This window comes from Haliotis rubra, unplaced genomic scaffold, assembly GCF_003918875.1.
Source record: "Haliotis rubra isolate DU_JTF1 unplaced genomic scaffold, ASM391887v1 Scf393, whole genome shotgun sequence".
Taxonomy (NCBI): Eukaryota; Metazoa; Mollusca; class Gastropoda; order Lepetellida; family Haliotidae; genus Haliotis; species Haliotis rubra.
In genome coordinates, this window is record NW_025767072.1 from 672411 (window position 1) to 699859 (window position 27449).

General features: G+C 45.9%; 1 protein-coding gene across 1 annotated transcript in view; it reads left to right on the forward strand.

The window, feature by feature from the left end:
• LOC124286833 (cullin-3-A-like) overlaps positions 1 to 18611 on the forward strand; it is a 29918-nt gene extending 11307 nt beyond the window's left edge. Inside the window, 16 exon segments of the mRNA XM_046723275.1 lie at positions 552 to 666; positions 1427 to 1558; positions 1739 to 1786; positions 2090 to 2138; positions 3305 to 3453; positions 10215 to 10391; positions 10872 to 11042; positions 12064 to 12171; positions 12722 to 12846; positions 12973 to 13192; positions 13663 to 13780; positions 14194 to 14262; positions 14464 to 14539; positions 15318 to 15387; positions 15614 to 15720; positions 16555 to 18611. Coding sequence (XP_046579231.1) covers positions 552 to 666; positions 1427 to 1558; positions 1739 to 1786; positions 2090 to 2138; positions 3305 to 3453; positions 10215 to 10391; positions 10872 to 11042; positions 12064 to 12171; positions 12722 to 12846; positions 12973 to 13192; positions 13663 to 13780; positions 14194 to 14262; positions 14464 to 14539; positions 15318 to 15387; positions 15614 to 15720; positions 16555 to 16579 — 1759 coding nt within the window. The 3' untranslated portion in view covers positions 16580 to 18611.
• Positions 18612 to 27449: the final 8838 nt, after the last annotated feature.

Consider the following 27449-nt stretch of genomic DNA (forward strand, 5'->3'; position numbering starts at 1 on the left):
GAGTCAGGCATCTAATTGCCAGCGCACAAAGTCAGCCGCCTAACCCGCTAAGTCACGGTGGCTGTGACTGTGTGCTGGGGATTAGGTGCTTGACTCTGAGGGTGTGGATGTGTGCTGGGGATTAGGTGCTTGACTCTGAGGGTGTGGATTCGAATCCCGGATGGGACTCAACCCGAAAAAGTACTAGAATCTGTACTTTACTAAGAAAGTGTAATCCCACATATAACATACTAGTATGTTACAGAGACAGTGATGTCAGTGCTTGTTACTATGTTTCTGGATGTAATTCTCCGGGCTTAATGATTCTTACACAGAATGAACGCCTGATCACTGTGATGAATGAGACGCAGATGGTGACACTGTGGGAAAAATCATTTCATCAGATTTGTATTTGGAGCATCAGTGCATGTTGGTCTCATTCAGATACTGAGGAGTGATGACAACAGCAAAACCTATATCATTTCCTACTTTCACTTGTCTGCAAAACTGATCTCCAACACAATGTCCTCAAAGATTTCACATCATGACCATTCCTTGTGTTTTATTCCCAGGGGGGCTGTGAAGAACGCTTGTCAGATGTTGATGGTTCTTGGTATCGACTCACGCAACGTGTACGAGGAAGACTTTGAAAGACCTTTCCTAGAACAGTCAGCAGAGTTCTACAGGGTGAGGATGATTACTTCAGATATGTCTTAACACAAACATGTACAGCACTCATGGGTCCTTTCCGGGTGGTCTATACTTACTGGTAGAGGAGAGAGAAAGGTAAAATTTACAATTTAATGTCGCATCAGTGTTATTTCACCCAAATAGCGACTATTGATAGCGGAACCAACATGGGCTAACAGAGACTCATCTGTATGTGCATGTGAATCTGATATGCAGCTCTTTGTAATCTGTCTAGTTGGCACCTAGCAGGCTGATCTGCAGGTACATTTGAATCTGATCAGTTGGTACGTTGGAGTCTGAGCAGTAGACTACGTGGAGTGAGCTCAGTTAATGCCACTTTTACCAGTATTCCAGCAATATCACACTTGGTAACACCAGAAATGGGCTTCACTCATTATACCAATGTAGGGAATCAAACCCGGGTCTTCAGTGTGATGGGCAAACGCTTTAAACATTAGGCTATCCCACCACCCCGCCAACCACTTGGAAAGACCTGATTTGTCCAGTCAGTGATAAGTGTTGCTTGTATTTCATTGGCTTTAGCCTTCAGTAACTCTGTTACATTCTGTTGTGTGCAGTCCGTTGCTTCTCTTAAGTACTTTTGGTGTTGGCAATTGTTTGGTAGCCCGCATTTCAACCCAACAACAAAATGCACTAACCCTTATCAGGTCAAAGAAGATTGAGATTCTGGAACATGCACAAGTTTTAGGAATTGCATTGCTGTGTTTTCAATTGTGTTGTGTTGCTATGGTTACAGTTGGAGAGTCAGAAGTTCCTGGCAGAGAACAGTGCATCTGTGTACATTAAGAAAGTGGAGGCCCGCATTAACGAGGAAGCAGAAAGGGCCACTCACTATCTAGACAAGTCCACAGAGGAACCAATAGTCAAGGTACTTAATCATTTCTGTTGCGGGATCACACAGACAGTCTATTCATAACAGGAAGTTGTTCCTTGAAAAGCACAGATTACATCTAACTGTTCTATAAAGGATATTGTCACATAGTTAGAAAAAGGAGCATGTTTATGACCTTTCACATGTCATTAACCTTGTGGAACATTTTCCTTGCAGGTTTTAGAAGAGGAACTAATTAGCAAGCATATGAAAACAATTGTTGAGGTAAGATATTGATCGTTATTTTGCATTTGTAATGCTGATACTGCATTTTGTTGAGTTACCAACATTATGTTTTGTTTATTAATCCGTGAACTTGACCACCAGCTGAAAGTCTATTGTAGATCGACAAATATAGGGCAAGTGTACTTTGCTGAAGTTAGCTCACCTGGTCAAGTATAACCTAAAACGTAAATATCATAATATAATTAGTGTCGTTAGACGTGTGACTATTGCCAAAACATATAAATGAAGGATATATCTAGTAGAGGGCTTATTCTCAAGACATTTTTCTTCTTTCTTTTTCAGATGGAAAACTCTGGCGTTGTACATATGCTGGAGAATAACAAAACAGATGGTGAGTGAACAAGTCAGTCAGGGTCCCAATCCACAAAGTGTTCATAGCATTATGGGCCCATGAAGGTCCGGGTTAGAATGAACCTTCAGTAACCATGCTTGTCGTAAGAGGCGACTAATGGGATTGGGTGGTCAGGCTCACTGGCTTGGTTGACACATGTCATTGGTTCCAAGTTGCGCAGATCGATGCTCATGCTGTTGATCACTGGATTGTCTGGTCCAGACTCGATTCTTTACAGACCCCCGCCATGTAACTGGTATATTGCTGAGTGCGGCGTAAAACTAAACTCACTCCCTTGTAGCATTTTGAGCTATCACAACTATATAGTTTATTGGAGGATACCGAATGATGTAGTGCTGTGAATGCTGTGTGGATCGGACCCCAGATCAGTACCCGGGAGGTTTGGTTATTGATTTTAAACTGGCAGGGAAATCGGGAGGAAAATATTATGTTATGCACAAATGGAAATATTTAGGTTGATAACGGTGTAAGAATCTACATTGAAAGGTGTATGCCTCATTTTGCACTGTTCCTATTACTAAACTTAGTCAAGATTCCCTGGAACCTCTGCCTGTCATCAGCATCATATATTCTGGAGCCTGTGGTGGTGAAATTATTAAGAAATGGGGATAAGCAATCTGTGCAGCTCTTTTAGTATTGAGGGAATAGTGGGCAATATTCTACTAGATCAAGCTTGGACTTTTACAGACTTTTAACCAAGAGCATCTTGCGTCCTGAATAGTGATATCATAGGGCAATACCCACCCCACCACCCCTACCCTAAAATGTCTGAAAGTGTAGCTGCAGGCTCAATGTTTATAAGCACCTACAACGCACATATATGATTTAATTTGTCGGTTTTTGTATCCAGTACTTGTGTATTTTGTTTAAATGATATATGTACTGGTGAGGAATTGATATAAGCAGAGTTCTGCTTGTTTACCAAACCAGGAATAAAGATATGTTTAAACCAAAATGTTTGAAATTCCACCAGCCCTTAGGATGCCTTCGATATTAATAACAAGACTGGTCCTGCAGGCTGGTGCTGCTTTCCATCTCTCTGTACTGTGACATGAAGTGACAAATTGCTAAAGTTCACATATACACAATGAAGACCAATCAGCATGTTTTAGACTTTTTTATCACATTGGTTTGTGTGGTTTCAGACTTGGCATGCATGTACAAGTTGTTTATACGGGTACCACTCGGGTTGAAGACGATGTGTGAATGCATCAGCAAGTATCTACGAGAGCAAGGTCGTGCCCTGGTAGTGGAAGAGGGAGAAGAGGGGAAAAATGCCATTACATACATACAGGTGAGTGGGGAAAATCACTGGAAACATTCAGGAAGGTGGGTAGAGACTGTGATTACATACAACTTCGAAGAGAGAGTGATATGACACAAAGAGGTGGAGAATGTAATTACATAAATGCAGGTGAATGAAAAATGTTATCACAGAGTTACAGGTGGGCAGAGAGTGTGATTGCTTACAGATTGGTGGTGAATGTTTTTACACACACAGGTGGAGAATGTAATTACATAAGAGTGGATAGAAAATGACATCACAGTTACAGGTGAATGTTATTACACACAGGTGGAGAATGCAATTACATAAGAGTGGATAGAAAATGACATCACATAGTTACAGGTGGGCAGAGTAGGTCACTATATATGTTTATTGGGGAATCCGAAGGGGTAATAGAGGAGAATGTCACTGTATATATACCAATAGTCGTTACATACCTTCAGGTTAGAGAAGGGGGTGCTGTTTCTGTGCTGTTTGTTGGAGCCAGCCAAACTGATCAGGCTCTTTAACTTAAGCCCAACTTTTCAAAGCTATCTATTCTTTTTCATAGAGATCCTCCTTGGGGTACATATGTGCATTTTCTGCGTCTGAAAATGTCCTGACAGTTGTATCAATGTTTAAATAAAAATATTGTTCAATAAATAAAATCTTTTTTATCTATTATACGGCCCCCACCCCGTGGAGTTACCTCCCTGCTACGCATGCGCAGCCAACCAGGTAAGCACCTAGGCCCGTATCATTCCTTCTGCTGTCACTCCACTGTACAGACGTGTCGAGTTGCAAAGCTGAATACCTTGTCTTCTACGGTAAAGAGAATAATGTCTGAGACTTCCAAACCTGTATGTATGGTCTTTATTTGTCCTTGACGGAACAGTTAATAAGACTTTTGCAGTGGGTTATTTCTCATAATTGTGACTTTGTATTAAATTTATGCTAGCTTTCCGTGGTTTACACACGTGTTGCTTTTCCATGGCAGGAAGTTTAAGCGTGCCACGTGGTTGTCATATTGTGTTCTTAACCAAGTATTTCTTCCCGTGGTCGCATTCACGTAATTTTCAGTGTTTTCTACGTGTATATTTTCGCTGCTGGCTCCACTGTTAGCTACATGCTTGCGTGTTTGCTTTCAGGCGTTTAGTGGATGTTCTGTCTGTGGACAGAGCATTCCCCGAGCTGACCAGCACGACAAGTGCTTATGTTGTCTTGAAAAAGTCGGCCATAATCCGACGTTTGCGAGCTGTGTATGGGCTTCTCCCCCCGGGCCCAGAAACGGAGGGCGGCGGATTTTCTCTTTTATAGAGAACTGAGAGAGCCAGGAGGGGAACTGACCCAGAAGGTCCCCCCGTCTAAAGCAAAAAAGGCTGAAACCGGCAAAAAAGCTGTCACCTAAGGCGCCTACTCCATCTCACAGCGGGTTTGACATGCAACTTTTTCAGCAGCACATGGACTCAGTGAAGTTTCTTGTTCATGAGTCGGTTGTAGGTCTCCGGCCGGAGTTCCTCGCCCACTCTGAGCAGGCGACGGAGACTCCGGGGATGGGATCGATCCCTTAGCCTGTAGGCGTCTGTAGATCCGTTGCCTCGGCTATCCCAGAGGGGGAGGGTTCGCTCCCCCTCCCCCTCTCCGTTGAGGATTCCTGGGGTTCCGGTCCCTGCGCCGCCCCGGCCCGCCCCATGAGAGCGGTCTTCCTCCCTGGTCTTCCTCCCGTGTCTCGGGACCGGGGTTCGAGTGTGGTGTCGGGTGCTGGAGCTGGGAGTTCCTTCAGCTCTTCCCTTCCCTTCTGTGTCTGGTGCTAGGCCTCCCACCAGGTCGGGGTTCGGGTCCTCTTCGCGAGGAGACCCAGCCTCTGACTCGGGCTCGGGTGCAGAGTCTATGGACGTTGGGGAGGTCAAGGACACTTTCCGTTTCTCGACGGCTCTGCGGGAGGTACGGCAACGTATTGCCGAGTTTATTCCCCAGGCCGCGGTACCTACCAGTCACTGGGACTCATCTGAGTCCGAGTTTGCTCCTAGGCAACCCTCGCAGACACTGCTCCGCTTCTTGCCGTCCCTGGTGCAGGAGGTGATGGATCCCCTCCTGGTTGGGACACGCCCCGTTCGACTTGCCCGAACTTGTCAAGAGGTACCAGCTGGGGGACGATTCACTGTTCTTTGTACCGGTGGTCGACGAGTGTGTGTTTACTTCGGTCGCCCTGGGGGAGGCTCGGCTTCCTCTGGTGCAGCCTAGGCTGGCAAGCTAGGGCATTGAGTGCCACTGTTTGCCCTTGTGGACCCCCCTGCAGCAAAGTTTACTGGACCTACGAGGAGGTCTATCGGAATGCCATGCAGCAGGTGCGGGTGGTGATCCACGAGGCCTACTTTTCCTCTATTCAGAGGTTGGCCCTGGAGGCTGAGGGGAACGCTGGGGACGTGTACCCGCATGTAGCTCTCCTACACCAGTTATCCGAAGTTCAGGCCCACCTAGCGCGACTCCTTGGGGTCAGTGGCGTCTACGGTGATGTGCGCAGTCATGGGGATGCGCAAGCTGTGGCTGTCGACGTCTCGCTACTCGGCAGCTACACAGCAGACCTTGCTGGCCTTTGTTCCGTCTGGGAGCGAGGTTTCCTGGGGCTCAGCAGATCATACGGGAGGCTGCTGCTGCAGCTACCTCCTTCAAGGATTCTAAGGCCTTGTTGGAACACCTGCGGGCTTCTCACCCCCGCGCTCCCATCACGGCTTCCTCCTCCGGGGTGTAGCCTACACCCGAGTCTGTCGGCTGGCTTAGGCCGCTGAGCAGGGGCAGGCGGAGGAGCTGTCCCGCCAAGGGTAAGGGCAAGGAGCAGTCCTCTTCGTCTGCCCCGACCTCCCGTTAACAGGCTGTCGCCGTGGGTTTGTCCCAGTCAGTTCATCTACTCAGGACCACTCACGCTCTCTTACCACACGTCCCAGTGGGGGGGCGCCCCTCTCTATTCCTACCGGAGTGGGAGAAGGCTACCAGCAACACTTGGGTGCTTTCCACTGTCAGTGTCGGCAATCTACCACTGTGGAAGCGAGGCCCGCCAGAATTCACCGGCATACGTTGAACTCCAGTGCCGCCATGTCAGGTCAGGGTGGGTATACTGCGCGACGAAGTTCAGGCTTTGCTGGATAAGTCCGCAATAGAGCGCATACAACCGGGGCGAGGCACAGGCGGGATTTTATTCCACGTACTTCCTCGTTCCGAAGAAAGACAGTGGGTTCTTCCATTCTCAACCTCAAGGGGTTGAATCGCATGCTAGAGGTTCCATTCTTCAAGATGGAGACACTTCGCTCTGTGATCTCCTGTGTTCAGCCCGGCAATTGGCTTTCCGTCTGTCGATCTAAAGGATGCGTATCTACATCTGCCCATTCATCCATCGTTCAAGCAGTACCTCCGGTTCTCTTATGACAGGATGAATTACCAATTCACAGTGCTCCCCTTCGGCATATCCACTGCCCCCAGGGTGTTCACCAAGCTCATGTTAGTGCCAGCTACCCTCGGTCGATCGCAAGGAAGGCGTTGTTACCCTTACCTCGACGACTGGTTGCTCAGCGTGCTAACTCAGCCAGTGAGCCTAGATTCTACTCACACAGAGATAGACATTCTAGTTCGACTGGGGTGGATCATAAACCTCAAGAACTCCGACCTGGTACCCACCCAGGATTTGTTTTTTCTCGGGGCGCGGTTTCAAACTCACAAGCACCTTGTCTCCTTGTCGCCCGACCGGGTCACCAGAGTACGGGAGATGGTGTCTTCGTTGCTCTCCCAGCCCCAGGCACCAGCGCGGTCTTGGCTCCGTCTACTGGGCCATATGGCGGAGACTATCTCTGTAGTGTGGCGGGCGCAGTTGAGGATGCGCCCTATACAGCAAGCTTTGGCGAGTCTGTGGGCTCACTCGGAGGATCTGGAGCAGAGTTTCACAGTCCCCGGGTGGTTGTCTCCTCACCTTCAGTGGTGGACCAATGTCGGGAATCTCTCGAAGGGGATCCCTTTGGAAACGCCAGCTCTTACACGTCAAACCGATGCGTCCCTCACGGGCTGGGGGGGTGTTCTGGGCAGTCTGTCGCTGTCCGGGCTCTGGTCCGAAGCCGAAGCCCGCCTTCACATCAACGTCTTGGAACTGAGAGCTGTGCGGTTGGTTTTCGAGCGCTTCCGGGAGCATGTTCAGGGCCAGGTGGTTCGTCTTCAGTTGGACAACCGTACAGCCATGACGTACATCCTGAAGCAAGGCGGCACAGTGTCCCTAGCGCTCCTCCCGGAGACGTGGGAGTTTCTCCTCTGGTACGACCAGTGCGACTGTCAGGTGCTTCCTGTTCATCTCCCGGGGCTGGAGAACGTGCGAGCAGACGCTCTCTCTCGCCGGATCCTGGCCCCGCACGAGTGGATGCTTGACCGGCAGATATTTGGAGTTATCTCCCAGTTGTACGGATCGTTCCAGGTGGATCTGTTTGCGTCCAATCAGATACCCGTGTTCTGCTCTCGAATACCTGACCAGAGGGCGTTGGCTGCCGACGCCTTCCTGCTGGATTGGACGGGCAAAGTGCTCTGGGCGTTCCCGCCGTTACCACTCATTCCCCGGGTCCTCTCCCAGCTGTCCACCAAGCCAGCTCGGCTACTTGTGCTACTGGCACCGCTATGGCCGTCACAGAGCTGGTTTCGGCCTCAGCCTCCTGTTCTATTACCTTTGCGAACAAACATTCTCCCTCAGAACGGCGCGCCATACCCCAATCCAAGGATTCAGTGGGTGGCTTGGCCTCTGTCAGGTCTAGCCTCGAAGCACGCGGAATTCCTGCAGCAGTTGCAGACACAATTCTGGCTTCGAGGCGGGATTCGACAAACGTTCAGTATAAGGATAGGTGGTCCCGCTATGCGCGCTGGTGTTCAGATAAGGGGATTGCAGATCCCTTTTCTGCGGATTTAGTCCGAGTATTGGAGTTTTTGCAAGCTCGTTTGGAAGAAGGCTTGGCGGCTTCGACCATTCGTGGCTACTCCACCGCTATTTCCACTTTTCACACCCCTGTCGATGGTGCTCTTCTGGGGCAGCACCCTCTCGTGCCGCAGCGCTTTTTAGCTGGCACGGATCGGGTTCGACCTGCTGTCAGGCGAACCAGCCCACCTTGGGATTTGTCAATCCTGCTAGATTGGCTGTCCGGTCTTACGTTCTCACGTCTATCAGCTATTTCCATTCAGTTGTTAACATGGAAGGCTGTATTTCTGGTGGCGGTAACATCTGGGCGTAGGGTTGGCGACTTACATGCTATGTCGTCCGACCTGGCTCTGACTGTGTTTCACACTGATCGTGTCAGTATTCGCCTCCCGGATACTTACCGCCCGAAGGTCAATCACGCTTTCCATGTGACAGCTCCTATCGAACTTCCTACTCTTACCCAGCCTTCCACATCGGGGACCTCTCCTACGAGCACTCACCCGTTGGATGTCCGTAAGACTCTCAAGGTCTATATCAAACGAACACAGGGGATCCGTACGGGTACCCATCTGTTCTGCTGTTACGGTGGCGGGAAGGCTGGGGTACCGGCAAGCAAGCAGACTTTGTCTCGCTGGCTTGTCTCGGTCATTTGTGCTGCGTATCAGGCTAAGGGCAAGCCTCCCCCTAAGGGGTTGAAGGCTCACTCGGTCAGGGCAGTAGCCACGTCAAAAGCTTTTGCATCGGCACTCCCCATTGAAGGGATCTGCTCTGCCGCTATTTGGAGCCGACCTAGCACTTTTATCCGGCACTATCAGCTCGATACACATTGACGTAATCGTGCGAGCTTTGGCCATTCTGTTCTCTCCAGTGGACAGCGTCCTGCCACCCTGACCGAGTGAGTCTTGGTTATCTGGTTTAGTTGACGCTGCTGTTCAATATTGTGTTTTATTGATATGTCTGCTGCTGGGACTATAACCTCCTTTCGATTCTCTACAGAGATTATGGTCGGTAGTGAGTATTTTTTCCCCCCTACGGTGCTCTCTATAGACCATAAGGTGGGTGGGGTTTGTTTACGTTCGCACTATGTGCGTTCTCATTATGCTAACCTGCCAGGTCGACTCTCAGTACCTTTCCTCCCTGTCGGTTACCCTCCCATCATGCCTCTCGCGGAAGCTCAAGCGGGGACATGTGACAGGTGAGTGATTATGGGGTATGTTACATTATTCTTAACGATCGCTATTTGTGTGTACTTTGACAGAATTCCCTCCTCCCTGGCCTCCGGTCTTTGGGAGTCTGTGTTTATGCATATATGTACCCCAAGGACGATCTCTATGAAAAAGAATTAACCAAACCTGAAGAGGTTTTCAATTCTTTGAAGAGAGTCGTCCTTGAGGTAGGGCCTCCCGCCTCCCTGCAATTCTGTTCACTGATTTATTCAGCAGAAGGAATGATGATACGGGCCTAGGTGCTTACCCAGTTGGCTGCGCATGCGTAACGGGAGGTAACTCCACGAGGTGGGGGCCGTATAATAAATAAAAAGATTCTATTTATTGTACAATATTTTTATTAAAAAACATTGATACAACTGTCACAGGACATTTTCAGCGCAGAAAATGCATATATGTACCCCAAGGTCGACTCTCTTCAAAGAATTGAAAACCTCTTCAGGTTTGGTTAAAATTTTTTGCACTAAGCACTTGCATAAGCCTATGTCAAACTATGCTAATTATAATGCACCCTCTGATCGCTTTGTGAAACAATACCATGGTTGATGGTATGTACTCGTATTATTAACATACATACATGTGTAAATAGTCAGACACTAAGCTTGCTTTTCTTTCTATCACAGAGTTTATTGGATCTGAAGGATCGGTTTGATCACTTTCTTCACGAGTCATTCAGTGACGATAAACTGTTCAAGCAGATGATATCCAGTGACTTCGAGTACTTCATCAACCTGAACTCCAAATCCCCAGAGTACCTGTCACTCTTCATCGATGACAAGCTCAAGAAGGGTGTCAAAGGGGTAAGATCAGCAGTGTGAAGTAGCTCACTGTGGTGCGACCTTAATCAACACCAATGCTTTCTCTGTTATGCCACGCAATAATGTTTTTCAAACTTCCTCACAGAATAGAAATAAGGTTATGAAGATTATGAATTATCTATAGTGTCAAAGATAGTAAAGCATGTAAGAGATATATGTAAGAATGCGCGCATCCAGAGCACTGTCAAGACAAGCTGACACCCTCTGTTGTTACTAAAATACTGTTTGAAACAGCTTAAAACCAAACTTGATCTCAACTCCATGCTAGTGGTATCACACATGAGTACACATTCTGCTGAATACTGAGTATGTCCATACCGGTTCAGTCATTTGTTTGTCAGGTTGTAACCGATTCAAGTAGACTGTATGAATGCATAGTCGCCTGTGACAATTACAGGTACCGTTTTTGTTTTGATCACGCTGTTTTGGTCTGTTTTTCATTTTTCACTTGTGTGTACACAGATGACAGAGCAGGAGATTGAAAATGTCCTGGACAAGAGCATGGTGCTGTTCCGTTACCTCCAGGAGAAAGATGTGTTTGAACGATACTACAAGCAGCATCTGGCACGGCGCCTGCTCCTTAACAAGAGCGTGTCCGACGACTCCGAGAAAAACATGATCTCCAAGCTCAAGGTATGAACGACTGACTATGCAGCTATGATCCTTATTGTAACAACCTTAGGAATTTTATTAGTCCTCCTTGTAACTATCCCTGCATGAACGAAACAAAAATGTTTACAATGTTTGTTTTTCATGCCTTGATGACTGGTTCAGTTATAACGAGTTGTTCCTCGTTAATGGAGAGTACCATTGTTGGATTTTTGTTTGGAATCACAATTTAGTAGGGGGCCGTGGGGTAGCCTTGTGGTTAATGGTTTAAGTGTTCGTTCGTCACGCCGAAGACCCGTGTTCGATTCCCCACATGGGTACAATGTGTGAAGCCCTTTTCTGGTGTCCCCCGTCGGATATTGCTGGAATATTGCTAAAAGCGGCGCAAAACTAAAAAATTCATTCCCTCACTCACAATTTAGTCTAAGACTGCCATATTAGAGTGACTTTTGAAGAGGATGTAACAATCATTGCTTAATCCAGATGTACAGAATTGAAATATACGTGATCATTTTGGAAATGTATTAAATGGTATGCAGTGAGGATTTTCATTTACGTTGTGTACTGTGTCAGTTTTCTGTGTCATTGCCACTAAGATGGATGCAGTGATGGGCTTGTTATGTAATGCTGGGGGATATAGTCGACACCTCGTCTGTCTTTCCATGCATACGTCTGTAATCACTTTGTTTCCGGAGCATAACTCAAAAAACGTTCAAGAATATTCAACAAAATTTTGAAGATTTATCAAACAGATACTAAGGTGGTGCCTGTTGCTATTTGCAGATTTTTGTCATTTTTATTTTTCTTGGTTTCCATGGAAACGTTTTGGACTTAGTCTGAAAAGGGAGGGGTGGGCTTCATTTCCGGAGCACGACTCTTGGGCATATATAATTCCATGATTTCCATGGAAACGATTTGGACTTAGTCTTAAAAAAATCAAGTTGGACTGTAAGTAAATGTCAAATGATTTGTTCTTTCAAATTTGTTGGCCGGGGGGATTTGTCGTCTTCTGTTTTTAACTAAGCTGGTGTCTTCTTTTCCTCAGACGGAATGTGGGTGCCAGTTCACATCCAAGCTAGAAGGGATGTTCAAGGATATGACCGTCTCCAACACCATCAATGAAGAGTTCAAGGGTTTCGTCACACAGGCACAGGTCAGACAGACATCTTGTGTTGGAACACTCACATTTTGTCACAGTAGGGATTACTGCATAGGGGAGTCAGGGTGGGAATTAGCAAGCAAATTATCTTGGTTGTAGAAGCAACCTGCATGAATCATTCATAGTGTCAGTCTCTGGACATCTGGTCCAGAGTGGATTATTACAGGATGCTGTGATGTAGCTGAAGTATTGTAAGATGTCAAACAGCAGACAAAACAAACTCCAGAAACCCCACAAGCAACAAGTGATCTGTTAATCATCAAGCTGCACTGAATAGTAATTACAGATTTACCGAGTCCTGTTCAGAGGACCAGATTTAGCATAAAACCCATAGCTAAGCCTTAGCTAACACTCTGAATATAGTTGAGGCATGTTTTTGTTTTAAAAAAAAATCATGTTTACTTCTGTAGGAAAGACTAATTGTATTCACCAGCATGAATTACAGTGTCCAGTCTGTGCCTGCTTGTAAATATTTCCGAGTTATGTATCTCACTTGACAACAGTATAAAAGCAGGCAGTGTTAAGATGTTGTTGCTGTCTCCAGGTGAACTTGTGCGGAGTGGACCTGACTGTGCGAGTGTTAACAGCTGGCTTCTGGCCCACACAGTCTGCCACACCCAGCTGCAACATCCCCCATGCTCCACGGACGGCGTTCGAGGCATTCAGAAGGTAAGCCAACACCCAGCTTCCTGCACTCAATGTGTTGGGACATTAGTTATCAACTGACTTACTAATTCACCATGTTGAGTGTGATGGTAAATACCCAGAAGTTACCACTGTAACCATCTGTTTCAGGTTTTATTTAGCAAAACACAGTGGCCGTAAACTCACACTTCAACCACACCTGGGATCAGCAGACTTACATGCAACATTTTATGGCCCCAAAAAGGAGGAACCGTCAGAGATGAGTGCGGCCAGCTCCGCCAAGGGGCCCCGGAAGCACATCCTGCAGGTGTCCACGTACCAGATGTGTATACTCATGCTGTTTAATAATAGGGACAAGTGGACGTACGAGGTACATAGTTAGATAGCATTGTTTGTGCGTGCTTCTCCAGGTGTAACACTTCAGACAGTGTTACCTTATAACCACTAGTATGAGATATTGGCACCCACGTTGAGATAAATGTACACAGTTGACATGCCTCAAAGTTTTGTAAACGTTAAAAGTTTTACTGCAAAAATGCAAATGGTATGCTAATCTGCAGTCAAGTTTTAAAGTGACTAAAGTTCCAAAGACACCAGTAAAGAGAGAGTTATTATATCTACTGAAACCATCTGGTACAAAGTGAGTTTGTTTATTGACTGGTATGAAGTCAGTTAATAGTTTTGCATCTAGCCAGTCAAGACACTGCCTTTGGATAATTATTGAAGTTGCTATGCATAGGTTGAAACATAAGCTAAGAGATAAGTTGCCAACATCTAATGACATGACTTTGTCAGAATCAGAATATAACAAAATACTGCATATGAGCATTTTATTTGCAGGAAGTAAAGAATGAGACAGATATCCCTGAACGAGAGTTGACAAGAGCGCTACAGTCACTAGCTGTAGGTAAAATAGCTCAGCGAGTTCTACACAAGGAACCCAAGACTAAAGATATAGGTGAGTGCCTGGCATCTGACATTTTCATGCTTTGCTCCAAACCTATGCTGACACATGGTAATATAAGAGACTCATTACTTCACTCTCTCAGTAAGTCCTTCAGTATGAAACTTGAGGCAGGTTGAGAGCAACCAGTGATGACTTGAAAATATTTCATGTGCTGCATTACAAACATCTCGTTTCCTACTTTTGGTTGTGTGAAGTAACTGGATTTCGAGATTAAACAACTAGCCTGTGTAGATTGATACCTGTCTTGGGACTAACAGACTTATGGCCATGTGTATCCCTGATATGGGAAAATTTGTTTCATAAAGTGATTGTATCATTGAATGTCATCTGCTAGTATTGCCATCACAGCCTGTTTTGTCATTATCTATCACAGTTGCTATCACCTCCGGGATGTTTTGTTTCAGAACCTAACCACCTGTTCACAGTCAATGATCAGTTCTCGTCCAAACTATTCAGAGTAAAGATACAGATGGGTAAGTAGAAAAGAAAGCAGTTAGTCAGAACACACAGTTTACACCTAGCACAATTAAAACCCAACATAAATCTAGACTGGTTCAAGTACCCAAACAAATGTGCATGGTATGATTGGGTTAAATCTGGAACACATCTGCTTGGTATCCGCAAGCATGACTGTATCACCATTGTGTTTATAATGGGATTCCTGCCTGTTTCAGTTGCGGCCAACAAGGGAGAAGCAGAACCAGAGAGGAAGGAGACAAGAAACAAAGTGGATGAGGATAGGAAACATGAATATCCTTTGCTTTTCTCTGTACTGTACTGTAGTGTATGGTTAAGCACTCTTGTCCCCTTTAGGGACTCCGTGTTTGTATTCATCCCCTAGTCACCTCTACCAGTTGTAAGGAGGAGTCTCGTTGAATCGGAGTGCTCATAATATCAGTGACTGGATTATCTTCTTGATTATTTACAGGCTGTTATCTTGTACGTGGAATATTGTTGACAGCAGTGGTAGGCAACCAACACATACACAATACTTCAGTGGAGCCTTGATTCTTGCTGTGTAAAATTCATGATACGTTTTCAAAACAGTTAGAGTTGACAGGACTTTAGTCAAGTTGTGTGACCATAATCTTTGTGATTTCACTTACAGCTGCTGGTTCACCGTTTCAGAATGCCTGGGTCTGACCCCTGTAACCTATGCTTATCATTATTGGCAAAAGGAATACATCCTCATCAGTATATCTCCCTTAGTCTAAAATATGTACCAGTAATATGAAGGCACCACATCTGAAGGCTTACACGTTTAATTAATTCCAACTGGTCCCCAGTTCATTAGGGACCAGTAGCTTATGTAAAATGTGTTTTAGGGACAGTTTATCAATAGCCTCCCCACCAGTACAAATGCACAAAAGACTGATCCAGATCATCTTTTCAGAATTCAAGTTCTTAATATGATGTGTGACAGTTGGGAGTGTGTGTAAGATTTTGTTGTTAAACATTGTTTTTTCATGTATTGAATCTTGTATCCTTTGCAAGAGAATACTTTGAGTTTCTCCTTAACCTTTCCTACAATAGAAGCTGCTATAGTTCGTATAATGAAAGCCAGGAAGAAGCTGCAGCACAATGTTTTAGTAGCAGAGGTGAGTAGACCATGTCAGTCTCCCACTTCGCGATCTATAGTGGCAGATTCTCTTGTGTGCTTTCTGCAGTTTCATAGTACAAGCATGGATGCTTCTGCATATGTTTTTGTTTTCAAAAGAATTTGTGAAATTGATTGAATTTGTTGATGTGTGTACTGAAGTGCTTGTATCTCCTCCTTCAAGGAATGAGAAGTATACTGACATTTGTCTGATCTTATTATTCCAGTGTACGGAAATGCTGAAGCCTCGGTTCCTGCCAAGTCCGGTGATTATAAAGAAAAGGATAGAGGGCTTGATAGAGAGAGAATACCTGGCCCGATCTACAGAAGACAGGTGAGGAAAGAACACGGCAGTCTTTACTAAACAGATGGCTTCTAGACCCAACTTGTGTTGAGAACTTTACTGCCATGTCTAGCCTTACATTATCCACTCAGATAAGCAGAGCCAAGATGACTGAATGTGTGGCTGAAATCACAGACATTACTGTGGTACACTGCCAGGCTATTTATCCGTGTGGCATCAGGAGTGATATTTATAGTGGTCTTGGCAGGAGGGTTGGATCCATCATTTCATTCCTTTCCTTGACCAGACACTTTTCAAGTCAGTTCTTGAACAGACTTATGCCAGTTGTTCTGCTAAGATCACTTTGTCCTGGCTCAGGGCTCTTAACTAACTTAAATATTATGACACTGCACACCATGTTGTGCTCTGATGCTTTGAGGGTCAGTTAAAGCCGTTTCAAGTTGAATGTCCAGATACAATGTGTTAAGTTCATTAGTGATATCCACCTTCATGATGTTGCTGTGATATTGCCTAGAGCAGCATTGAAATATTTATGGGACCAGGGGCTCCTTTCACGAAGCAACCTTTACTAATGTTAACCGTAACTCCCATTCTTTAACATTGCACTAAGGTTACTTCAGCGACTTGCGATCACCTTAGTGCTTTGTGAAAGGAGGCCCAGGGTGCCTACTGGCTTTGTTTGCTGCAACACTGTTTTCATGTCAACATGCACCTGGTGCAAGTTACACCCAACTTCTTTAAGTTGAGCCCCAGATTCCTCAATACCTATACATGTTTTGACAAAGCATCACATATTGATCTCACAATTTGTTATAAGACTTTCCTGTTATAGTTCTACATATGCTGTCCTTTCTTTTGTTGCAGAAAAGTGTACACATATGTAGCCTGAGAGAATACAGACATTTCCTTGGACTTTGTCGCAGTTTGAAGAAGGATATGTCCAAGAATAAACCTAATGTGAAGATATATGTACATATTTATATGATAAAGACAAAAAAATGTTTTTGTTTTTTTCTAAGACTTGGATATTAATTCTGTGAAGACTTTTGGGCGCAGAGGCCATATTTATCCCATCTGTATGTACCCCAGGGATTGTGGAAGAAGAGGAGTTGTGTCTTTGCTCTTGAATATTCATAACTAGCTGTTAAATATTCATACAGAGCTTGTGAATATTCATCTCAGTTGGACGATTCCTGTGTTGTTGCTTGTTTATTGGATTATCAACATTGAATCACAGCGGGAAGGTTTGTGGACTTTACCGATGGTTAGAAAGAACTGGAAAACTTGGAACTGTTTGTTTGGACGTGATGGAGGCTGTCAGTGGATGGTGGCGACATTACGGAGAAGGGAATATTTTATGTGCTACTTGTTTTCAGATCAGACTTCAGCTGCCTGCTTAAAGTAGTCCAACCCTGATCTATGCACCAATCTTTTGAACACAGATTTTAACCAACTCTCTGGCAGATGTTCGGTCAGTAGTTGATCTGTTCAAAACAGGTGCATGTGTGATTGTACAATGTCTTTACTGTATTTCCAGTTTCTAAATATAGCTATTGGTGGGGACAACCACTTTTACATCAAATACGTTTTGCTTCAGCCATGAAAGTGTTGACTTTAAAACGAGATGTGATATATCTCTGTTTAAGTAATAATGTTTAGACATTTTCAAATCAAGGTTTTTTGGTGATTTGCAAAGGGAGGTAAATCAGCTTTGCGATAAAAAGACACTCTCCCCTGAATGTATAGTGAACTTGGATCTGTGTATTTTGTGTGTTGACTGTGGTTCTGAATGTTAGAGAATGGTGTTGGGTAGTTGGACAAGCACTGACTAGTCTGAGGATAATACATTGTGTCTGTGGAGACCTCTCCACCCATGCTACACCTTCAGTCTTACATGAGGCACTTGCTGTTAGTGAAAATTGGCAGATCTGTTGCAACAAAAATGAGTCCAAGCTGCACGTAATTTGAAGTTGCAGAAATTGAATGTGTTTTTATGTACAGATACATATTAATTATTAATCCACAAGTAATGTTCAAATGTATTTTTACATTAAAATCTGTGATTCAGGAAAAGAATTTCAGATATTAAGTTAATTCTCGTATGAAGCCCCTGTGGCAGACTTATGTTTGTTACTCTGTTCTCTCAATCTTTGTACATTTGTGGGAAGTATCCTGTGTGAATCCTTACTTCATGTAAAGCCTATGGAATGTCATGTATATTGACCCAACATTGCACTATTGTTTTGTCAAAGTTTACCTTGATCCCCAGTTAAGTTTTAGCCAAATACTTCAGCAGAACTAGTCATTGACCTTTCTAAATATTCAAGCAAGAAGCAAACTTGATTTCTTATTTGTTAATAATTAGAACCATGGAGAGCAGCCAAGCCAAGTAATTCCCTAACAGAAAGTATTTCCTAAGAAAGATGTAGAAGTAGGCCTATTGTTCAGCATTTATTGTAAATATACTTGAAAGCTTCATCCAATGTCATGATGTCTTCATGTGATATAAATTAATATAATTGACAGATTGACCGAGTGTCTTGATGCTTTCTGATTATTTTTACAAGAATAAATGTCTTGTAACATGTCTTGGTACCAGACTTTTTGTGCATCATCAGAAGTCTTATGAAAAATGAAAAGTAGTGGTCTTTTTATTCTATCTTCCTAAACATGTTTAACATGTTAAAAAGGACAACTTATTTATTGTCTCTAAAAGTATAAGTAGATTATTTAAAATATTAAAAAATGAATTGTTTTGAAATGCTTTGAATTATAATGAATCACGAGAGAAAGTCACAATAATATTTAAAATGTGGGAAATAAACCAGAATTTATTTATTTATTATTATTTTTAACCATTTTCAACATCCCCCCAAGGAGAAGTCTGGTCTAAAATCATGTTGATAAGAAATGTGGCATTAGTTTTAATTAGCTGTCATAGCTGAATGGTGAGCTGGGACTGGGGGTCCAGGATAACTCTTTATTTTTAAACTTATCCTATCTCACGACTTGCACCTCTCTCTCTTCATTCGACCATGAGTGGAAACGAATTAAAACTTTGCTCCAAGGCCTACCTTGCCCCTCTCCCGTGCTGTGCGTGCCTTCTGTGTCAGTCGTGCTCACTAGTCCATGACAGCACGAGGCATGCGCAGTCCTCACCCACGTGATCACCTCACATACTCATTCTCTTTCTTGTCGCTCCACTGAGTGGACGTGAAAAATTTTCGTCTGAGAATTGCTCAAAATGGTTAAGCCTGTTAAGGCCAGTAAACGGAAGTTTTGCGTCCGTTGTAATAAAGTATTTTCAGCATGGGACCCTCACACATCGTGTGTTGATTGTGTGGGTGTTTGTGACTGGGACACACGCTGTCCTAAGTGTTCAGGTCTGTCTAATGAGGCGTTTAAAATCTTACAAAGCGTGCTTGTGCCAGGCGTTTGGCAGATAGGGCTAGGACTATTTCTGCGGGGTCTGGTCCATCTCCCAGCTAAGAAACAATGCTTAGATCGCCCCACCCTCACTGCTCACCGTTCTCAATCGGCCGTCTAAGCCCTGGCCGAAGATTTTATGGGCCAACCGTCAGATTCCTATTTATCTGAGAGCGTGAGGCGGCTTTTAGGGGAGGTTCCCTCACCCAGTTACGTTCTCAGGGCGTACCAGGGTGGTAATGACCGATATTTCTTCTCGCCAGACCTGCGATCTACATTATCTCGTAGGTCTGTTTCTTCGAGCGATCACAGACTTGAGAACTTCTAAGCATTCATCGTCAAAGCGGGGGATCGTAGCGGTTGGAGCGTACCCGTTCTCCTAATTCCACGGTTTCATCTAAGCGGAACAATTCACCCACCGCGAGTTGAATCACCATCACAGTGCGAAGGTTGAATCGCGTTCTTCCACGGCTGGCAAGAGTCGTTCTAGGTCTCACGTTCACTTTCGAAGGGCGGCTCGAGCGGCTCCGCCCGAAGCCGACTCACATCGCCGAACCGGCTCACCCTGCCGAACCGGCTCACCTGCGCGAACCGACTCACATCGCCGAGCCGGCTCACACAGCCGAGCCGACTCACATAGCCGAACCGGCTCACCTTACCGAACCGGCTCACCCTGCCGAACCGACTCACATCGCCGAGCCGGCTCACACATGCCGACACAGCCGGCTCACCATGCCGAACCGACTCACTGCGGCCGAACCGGCTCACCGCGGCGAGCGGCTCACAGAACATCTCGAATGGGTTCACCTGAGCCGAACTGATTCAACGTAATCAAATGGGTTCACCTGACCGAACTGATTCACGTACTCGAAGGGGTTCACCAGGACGAACGGGTTCACATTCCCGACTCAGTTCACCTCAACATAGGTTTCAGTTCGACACACCATCAAGCGTTTTGATTCACAGTCGTTCAGTCTCAGCCTGAGGTCGAGGTGGTTGGCCATTTCGATCCGGTTCACCTAGCCGTAAGGTGTGTTTTTCGATCAGAGTGATTCTCGAAGTCGGTCTCATTCACTTTAGGTGAATCAGGATATCCGTCTTGTCAGTCTAGACTCAGTAAGCGTAATTTTGCGCGCACTGTAACAATATTTACTTCCTCGGATCCCCAATCGTCATGTTCCTGGAGCAAGCGTTGTCGGGGAATGTGCTCCCTTATTAAGGGCGTTTTTAGAGCATGTAGACATACTTGCTCGATGGCTGGCAGACAGAGCTCGTTACACTTCAACAGTTGATCACCCGACAAACCCCGTTTTTAGCGACCGGTATTAACTGCTTTCGTAGATCCGCAGTTTCCCATGTCGAGCGGTGATAATTTTATGGTAGCATCATTAGATGTCTTCGTGGTTCCGCCTCATCAAAGCGCTCTGTGTTGCCAGTTGACTCACACATCCGATCTACTTCGTCAAATCGCCGAACCGATTCGCCACACCGAATCGGTTAAGCCATATACCGAATGGATTCACCAGACCGAACCCGTTTAGCCATACCGAATGGATTCACCACACCCAATCGGTTCGCCATACCGAAGGGATTCACCACACCAATCGGTTCGCCATACCGAATGGATTCACCACACCAATCGTTTCGCCATACCGAATGGTTTCACCAGACCGTTACCATCAAATTGCCAAACCGGTTCACCGCGCCCGAATCGGTTCGCCATACCAAATGGATTCACCAGACCCGAACCGATTCAGCCACACCGAATCGGTTAAGCCATACACGAATGGATTCACCAGACCGAACCGTTTAAGCCGCGCCGTATGTGAATACGACATTGACTCAGTTTGCCATAATATTAAGACTGTTTCTTATCGCGAAACAGTTCACATCATCGATTCAATTCACAGCAGCGAAGCGATTCACCTCGGCGGAACATTTCACCTCGCCTCACTGGTTCATCTGGCGTTCTAGATCTCTCCATCAGCTGAGATCATTTAACCGGTTCGGATTACCGAACCGATCCAGATCAATCACGCGATTCAGATCACATGGGACTGATTCAGATCCGATCAACTTTCCGGCTCACCACCCTGAACTGATTTACCAGCGGCTCGTATCGTTTCACCAGGTCGAAAGCTCCCTATCGTCCGAACCAGTTCACCTGGCCGTTCAAGATCAATGTACAGAGGTAGTAGCTATGTGCTTCACCATGCCGATTTGATTTACATGTGTTGTTAGTAGCGCAGTCATCTAGAGATATCACGCATTTCACTTGGCCGGCCTGGCGATCCCAGTTCTCAAGAGTCCTCCGTGACGGAGCTCATCTCATTCAGATTTAATCTACCATCCGATCTTCACTTTTGATGAATGATTCGGTTCAGCGATTCTACCCTTCGATTGTAGATATCAGTTCTGCAACCACCGATATGGCATAACTAGATACGGCTTGCAGCCAGGAATACTCTACGACGGCCCGATGAGTCTTGTTACTACAGACTACTCGTAACGAAGCGTGTTTGTGTATCACTGGTGCAATTGTCTGTGCAGACTGACTCGTCATCTTCAGCTCCCCTTTGTTTTACATGATAAGCAAGTTTCTGGACAGATAACAAATGGATGAAGTTCTTGCGCATGGTACCGGCAATGTTTTGTCAAATAGCCAGCATAGCTCAGCCTGGAATTTATGGTTCGCGACTCGTCGGTTAACTAAAGACCATGTGGTCCGTATTTTGTCACTTTGTGTAACGTTTGCAAATGGCGGACTACTGTTTGTTTACCGAATTTTGATGATTAGAGTGACTATGAAGTGCCCTTTGCGGAATTCTCTTGGTCCCACATGGACCGGATACCAAGTCCAGCCTATAAATGCAAGTAACAACGAGCGCCATTCCCCCGATAAAGAGTGACTGTGTCGGGATTTTGACAGCCAGTCGAGAGAGACTGCTTATTGAGGGTGACGGACAGAACCACCATTGAACGGTTTGCCTAGTCAAGCACCGAGCTCAGAGGTCACTGCATTATGCAAGGATTGTCACCAGGCAGCGATCTCCTCCCTATATCACTCCACCTGGCGCACCATTATTTTGTTCGGCCAAAGAAACATTCCTGAGGTCACCGATCCTACGTAATTTCTACAATTTGTTTATAATGAACGCTCCTGTAGATTGACTGACAATCTCCATGCGCCCGAACATACTACATTGAGCACTCCGCCAGAACTGACGTAGTTGCTTTCGACTTATTGAACGCTCTTATATCAGGAGATATCTTTTTGTCAGAGGCAAGAGTGGTTAGACCTCTCATTTCCCTCGACCTCGCGATGGCCGTGGGGTAGTCTAGTGGTTAAAGCGACTGACTCGTCGCTTCAAGACCCCGGTTCGATCCCCACATGGGCACAATGTGTTCAGCCATTTCTGGTGCCCCATGCCGTGATTTTGCTGGATTTTTTGCTAAAGGCGGTGTAAAACTAAACTCAGTCAGTCAGTCAGTCCCTCGACCTGTGATACATCCGGATACATCCAGACTATTGGAAGTATCTTCGATTTACTTTATGGGTCCTTGATACCAATGGAGGATCCTGCTGTATGGGCATACATCGCAGCCCTCGCGGGTTTTACTCAGATAGCCATTCTGTTAACCAGCCATCTGCATTGTCAAGGCGTGACAATTGACAACAATATCGCGAACGACTGTGTTTAAGTGCAGCAGGATCCAGTCGTTCCTTCCTTTCCACAGACAGTTCATCATCCTGTTGCTCACGCCAATTAGGATGGCTGCTAAATTCGAGCAATCAGGGGTAACACCGACCAGCTGTTTCTTCTTATTGGGACAATATTCAACACGCCAGGTCATGATGTTTGTGCCCTAGGAGAGGTGGGACAAGATTCAGTGCAACACACCACTAGTGCTGGTCCAACCCACACCTTTTCGCCAGTGGCAGAAGTTACTAGGGTGGTTGGCGCGGCACAAAGCTGCTGACTGACAGGGGCCAGCTGCAGCTTGCCCCTCTTCAGATGGTTCTGTGCCCATACCTCGGGACCGACAACCCAAGGGAGTTGATTCGCTCTTCCCCGCACAACTACATTCAGTCTTCGCTGGTGGCTCAACAAGTGGAATGTTTGTGTTGGAGTCTCTAGGGTGCCCTTCATACCCACTCAACACCTATTCGCTTGGCATCTTGCAAGCTGGGGCTTCACTTTCTCCATCAAGTGGCCTAGCAGTGGTCATCAGGAGAAAGGGCCCTTCATCACAACGTAATTGGAATTCAGCATTGTCATTATCGCCTGTTCCCGCACTTGGGACAACCATCAGCTTCAGCGCAGATGTTCACCAGTTTGCATCGCTTTCTGCTTTGTGTACAATCTGAATAAAATTCCTGAATTTTATTTCTGATTTGTGTCTTCGATTCTTCTGGGACTTGTGAGTTTCGATTCAATTACCCCTTTCACTCTCCACGGGACGGTGTCTGTGGGGGTTGTGTCGAAGCAGGGGCTGGCCCGATACTGGTCGTCAGACCTTGAAATCGTGGTAATGCGACTATTTACACTCGGCTAAAGCTCGCGCCCTTTCACTTTCATGAAGGTAGTGACTGAACACCACATTGCTCGGGAATCCCGGTCCCTGGAGCACTTGTGTTTAGTAAGTCAATGGGTTCGAACTGACCATTGCAGGTCTCGCTTTTGAGACGCTTTGAGGTCGCCACCTCACTTACTCGTCCTCTCTGCTCCACGGATTTATTACGCCAGTAAAGTGAGTCATTCCCGGCGTTACACTGCAGTGCACGTTTTAAAGCATCGCGAAGAGCCGCCGCCCGCTCTGCGTAAGAGACTGTTTCTACCCTTGTCTACTGCTTCCAAGGCGAAGTCTTCGCACAACACTCTCATATTGGCTACGAAGCCTACAATACTACTGAGCCTACACTTTTGCCGGTTTGCCACCACCCACGGCAGTCAACCCTCATGAAACCAGGGCATTGGCTTCTACTATGGCGCTGCATAGCAACTGCTCGCTAACTGCCATAATGGAGGGTTGTTTTGGCTGATCTGACACAGTATTTTCGCCTCATTACCCTCAGAGATGTGTCGGTGACGGATATTCAAGGCCTTCATCAGTTTGGACCATTCGCCCTGCCCAGCAGTTATCAGCTGCACAACATCGCAGATAATGAACTTCCTTGTGTCTCGATGCTATATGGATCCCACTGTGCAGTTGATCCCAAGTCGCGATCGTTTCTGCTTGTGTACAATCTGAATAAATCTGAAATACTTTTTCTGATTTTACGCCTTCCGGATTTAGATTTCTCCTCTCATTTGTTTGAGACTACAGAGAGTCGCCACCTCACTTACTGTCCTCTGCTCCACGGAGTAATTAAGTCAGTGAAGTGAGTCCTTCCCGGTGTTACACCGTAGGCGCTCATGCTCCTAAGCGCCTATACACATCTATGTGATCTTATTGTGGTAAGTAATGGAAGTCATAAGATGATGTTGTGGTACTGAACGCTAAAATTGTGAGTTTTACCGATTCAATTTCTCTTTCACCCTCCTCGGACGGTGTCTGTGGGGTTGTTTTCAAGCAGGGCTGGCCCGACACTAGTCGTTAGGACTTTTATTACGGGGTACCTTTGGAAATCGTATGGCGCGACTGATTACTCGCTAAGCTACGCCTTTCACTTTGTGAAGGTAGTGACTGAACACCACATTGCTCGGGAATCCCGGGTCCCTGGGAGCAATTGTGCTTAGTAAGTCAATGGGTTCGAACTAACCCCGCGACGTAGTAACTTGGTAGTTATTGGCCTACCTTGTAGTTGCTTCCCACGGTTGTTTGGGCATAACACTTAGCTGTTATCGCTGAATTTCGGTAATCTATGACCCACCTTCCTACCGTGGGATAAGTGCAAGTCGAGATAGGATAAGTTTGTAAATTTGAAAATTTTAACTATAATTGTATATTTATATACTTATCCTATCTCACGCGATAAAGTCCCTCCCTACCTCCCCACTACATAGATTACCACCGTCCGGCTTTGTCCTTTATGGCTCCAAGATCGAGAATGAGTATGTGAGGTGATCACGCGGGTGAGGACGCGCGTGATGCCTCGCTGTCATGGACTAGTGAGCACACACTGACACAGATAGTTAAAATTTTTCAAGCTTGTAATGTCGGTGGAATAGTGAGGCAGGTAGCACAACCTAAAACATCACATGGCGGGTACTGTCAGTGTGATGATGTGGATGAAAATATCGCGATGGCCGTGTACTGTCAGTGTGACAATATGGTGGTATGGATGTCACATGGAGTTGCCTGCCTTCTTGGCTGTGTACTGGCAGTTAGGCAATACAGTTGCCTGCCTACATGGCTGTGCAGTGTCTGTTGCCTGCCTACATGGCTGTGCAGTGTCTGTTGCCTGCCTACATGGCTGTGCAGTGTCTGTTGCCTGCCTACATGGCTGTGCAGTGTCTGTTGCCTGCCTACATGGCTGTGCAGTGTCTGTTGACTGCCTACATGGCTGTGCAGTGTCTGTTGACTGCCTACATGGCTGTGCAGTGTCTGTTCCTGCCTACATGGCTGTGCAGTGTCTGTTGCCTGCCTACATGGCTGTGCAGTGTCTGTTCCTGCCTACATGGCTGTGCAGTGTCTGTTGCCTGCCTTGCCTGTGTCTGTTGACTGGCGCTGTGCAGTGTCTGTTGCCTGCCTACATGGCTGTGTGCAGTGTCTGCTGCGGTGTGCAGTGTCTGTTGCCTGCAGTGGCTGTGCAGTGTCTGCCTGCCTACATGAAACTGTGCAGTGTCTGTTGCCTGCCTACATGGCTGTGCAGTGTCTGTTGCCTGCCTACATGGCTGTGCAGTGTCTGTTCATGCCTAAATGGCTGTGCAGTGTCTGTTGCCTGCCTACATGGCTGTGCAGTGTCTGTTGCCTGCCTACATGGCTGTGCAGTGTCTGTTGCCTGCCTACATGGCTGTGCAGTGTCTGTTGCCTGGCTACGTGGCTGTGCAGTGTCTGTTGGATGCCTACATGGCTGTGCAGTGTCTGTTCACTGCCTACATGGCTGTCTACTGACAGTGGGGCAATACAGTTGCCTGGTAGTATAATGTCGGTGAGGCAATGAGCCTGCTATTGTTTTGCATAATCAACATGTGGCTGTGCACTGTCAGTGGGGCAATATGACTGTATCAAGTCACGTGGCTGTATCAACATCACATGGCTGTATTCTCCCTGGGGTAATGTGCTAACCTGCCTGCATTCTACATAGTTACAGTGTCTACATCTCATGGCTGTATACTGCGTGATGGCTTGCTTCTATCGTCACATCAGGGCAATGCACAACAACTCAAAATGTAAATATCCGTGTCATGTCAGGCCGTACCTGGCACATTATGTCAGAACATTTGATGATAGACCTGGGCTCATGACCAAATGAAAATAAAATTTAAAAACACCTTATGGAAGAGTTGAGTTCTTATTTTGTTCTTCACACATGAAACCAGATCTATATTATGTTAAACTGTTACATTTATAATTAGCTGTCCTGGTGAATGGATGTTTTCCTATGTCAATCAGCAATGCTACAGTATTACATCGTGGCAACAGGTAAATAGTCTAGATAGGCAAACCAGTGTTTGACAGAATGAGTAACGATGGTAATTGATTTAAAGTTCCATTGGGACTGCCTCCAAGGTGTTGTGGACGACTAGTTGCCCAGATAGTGGAAGGTTTGTCAATGGGTTTCACACATTTTACCCATGTGGGGAATCGACCTGGTCCTTCAGCGTGATAAGCGGACGCTTTAACCATTAGGCCACCCCACCACTCATGATGAATTGAGTTGAGTTTTACGTCGCATTGGCATTATTTTAGCCATATAGCAACGAGACCAAGGTGGTCATTCAAGACCAGCCAAGTCACCAAAACTTGTTAAAAGATGGTGCTTCTTGTTATCCTGACTGGACAGATCATTGTTGGTATACTCGGAGTAGCTTCTCCATATTACTCTGTGAGATGTACTGGCAGCCACACACACATGTGCATACCTGTCGCTTTACAAATGCAATAATCTTGAGCATAACCTATTCCACCTCCTATCACTTTCATCCCCCTTATGACAGTCGTAGTTTAGTGGAACAGCACAGGTCATAGCCTTCATCTCATGACAAGCAGGGGGAACTGATCTCTCAAGTTCCAGCTTGGTTTAAAGGTATGAATCAGGGGAATATTTGGTTGTGAACCTTATATCATCCTTCAGTTGCTGTTGGACATCTCATGTGAAACAGCAAGGCCTTTCAAGTTGAGCATTGATGGGATGACCCTCAGCATGTGCTGCTGAAAGAACCCTG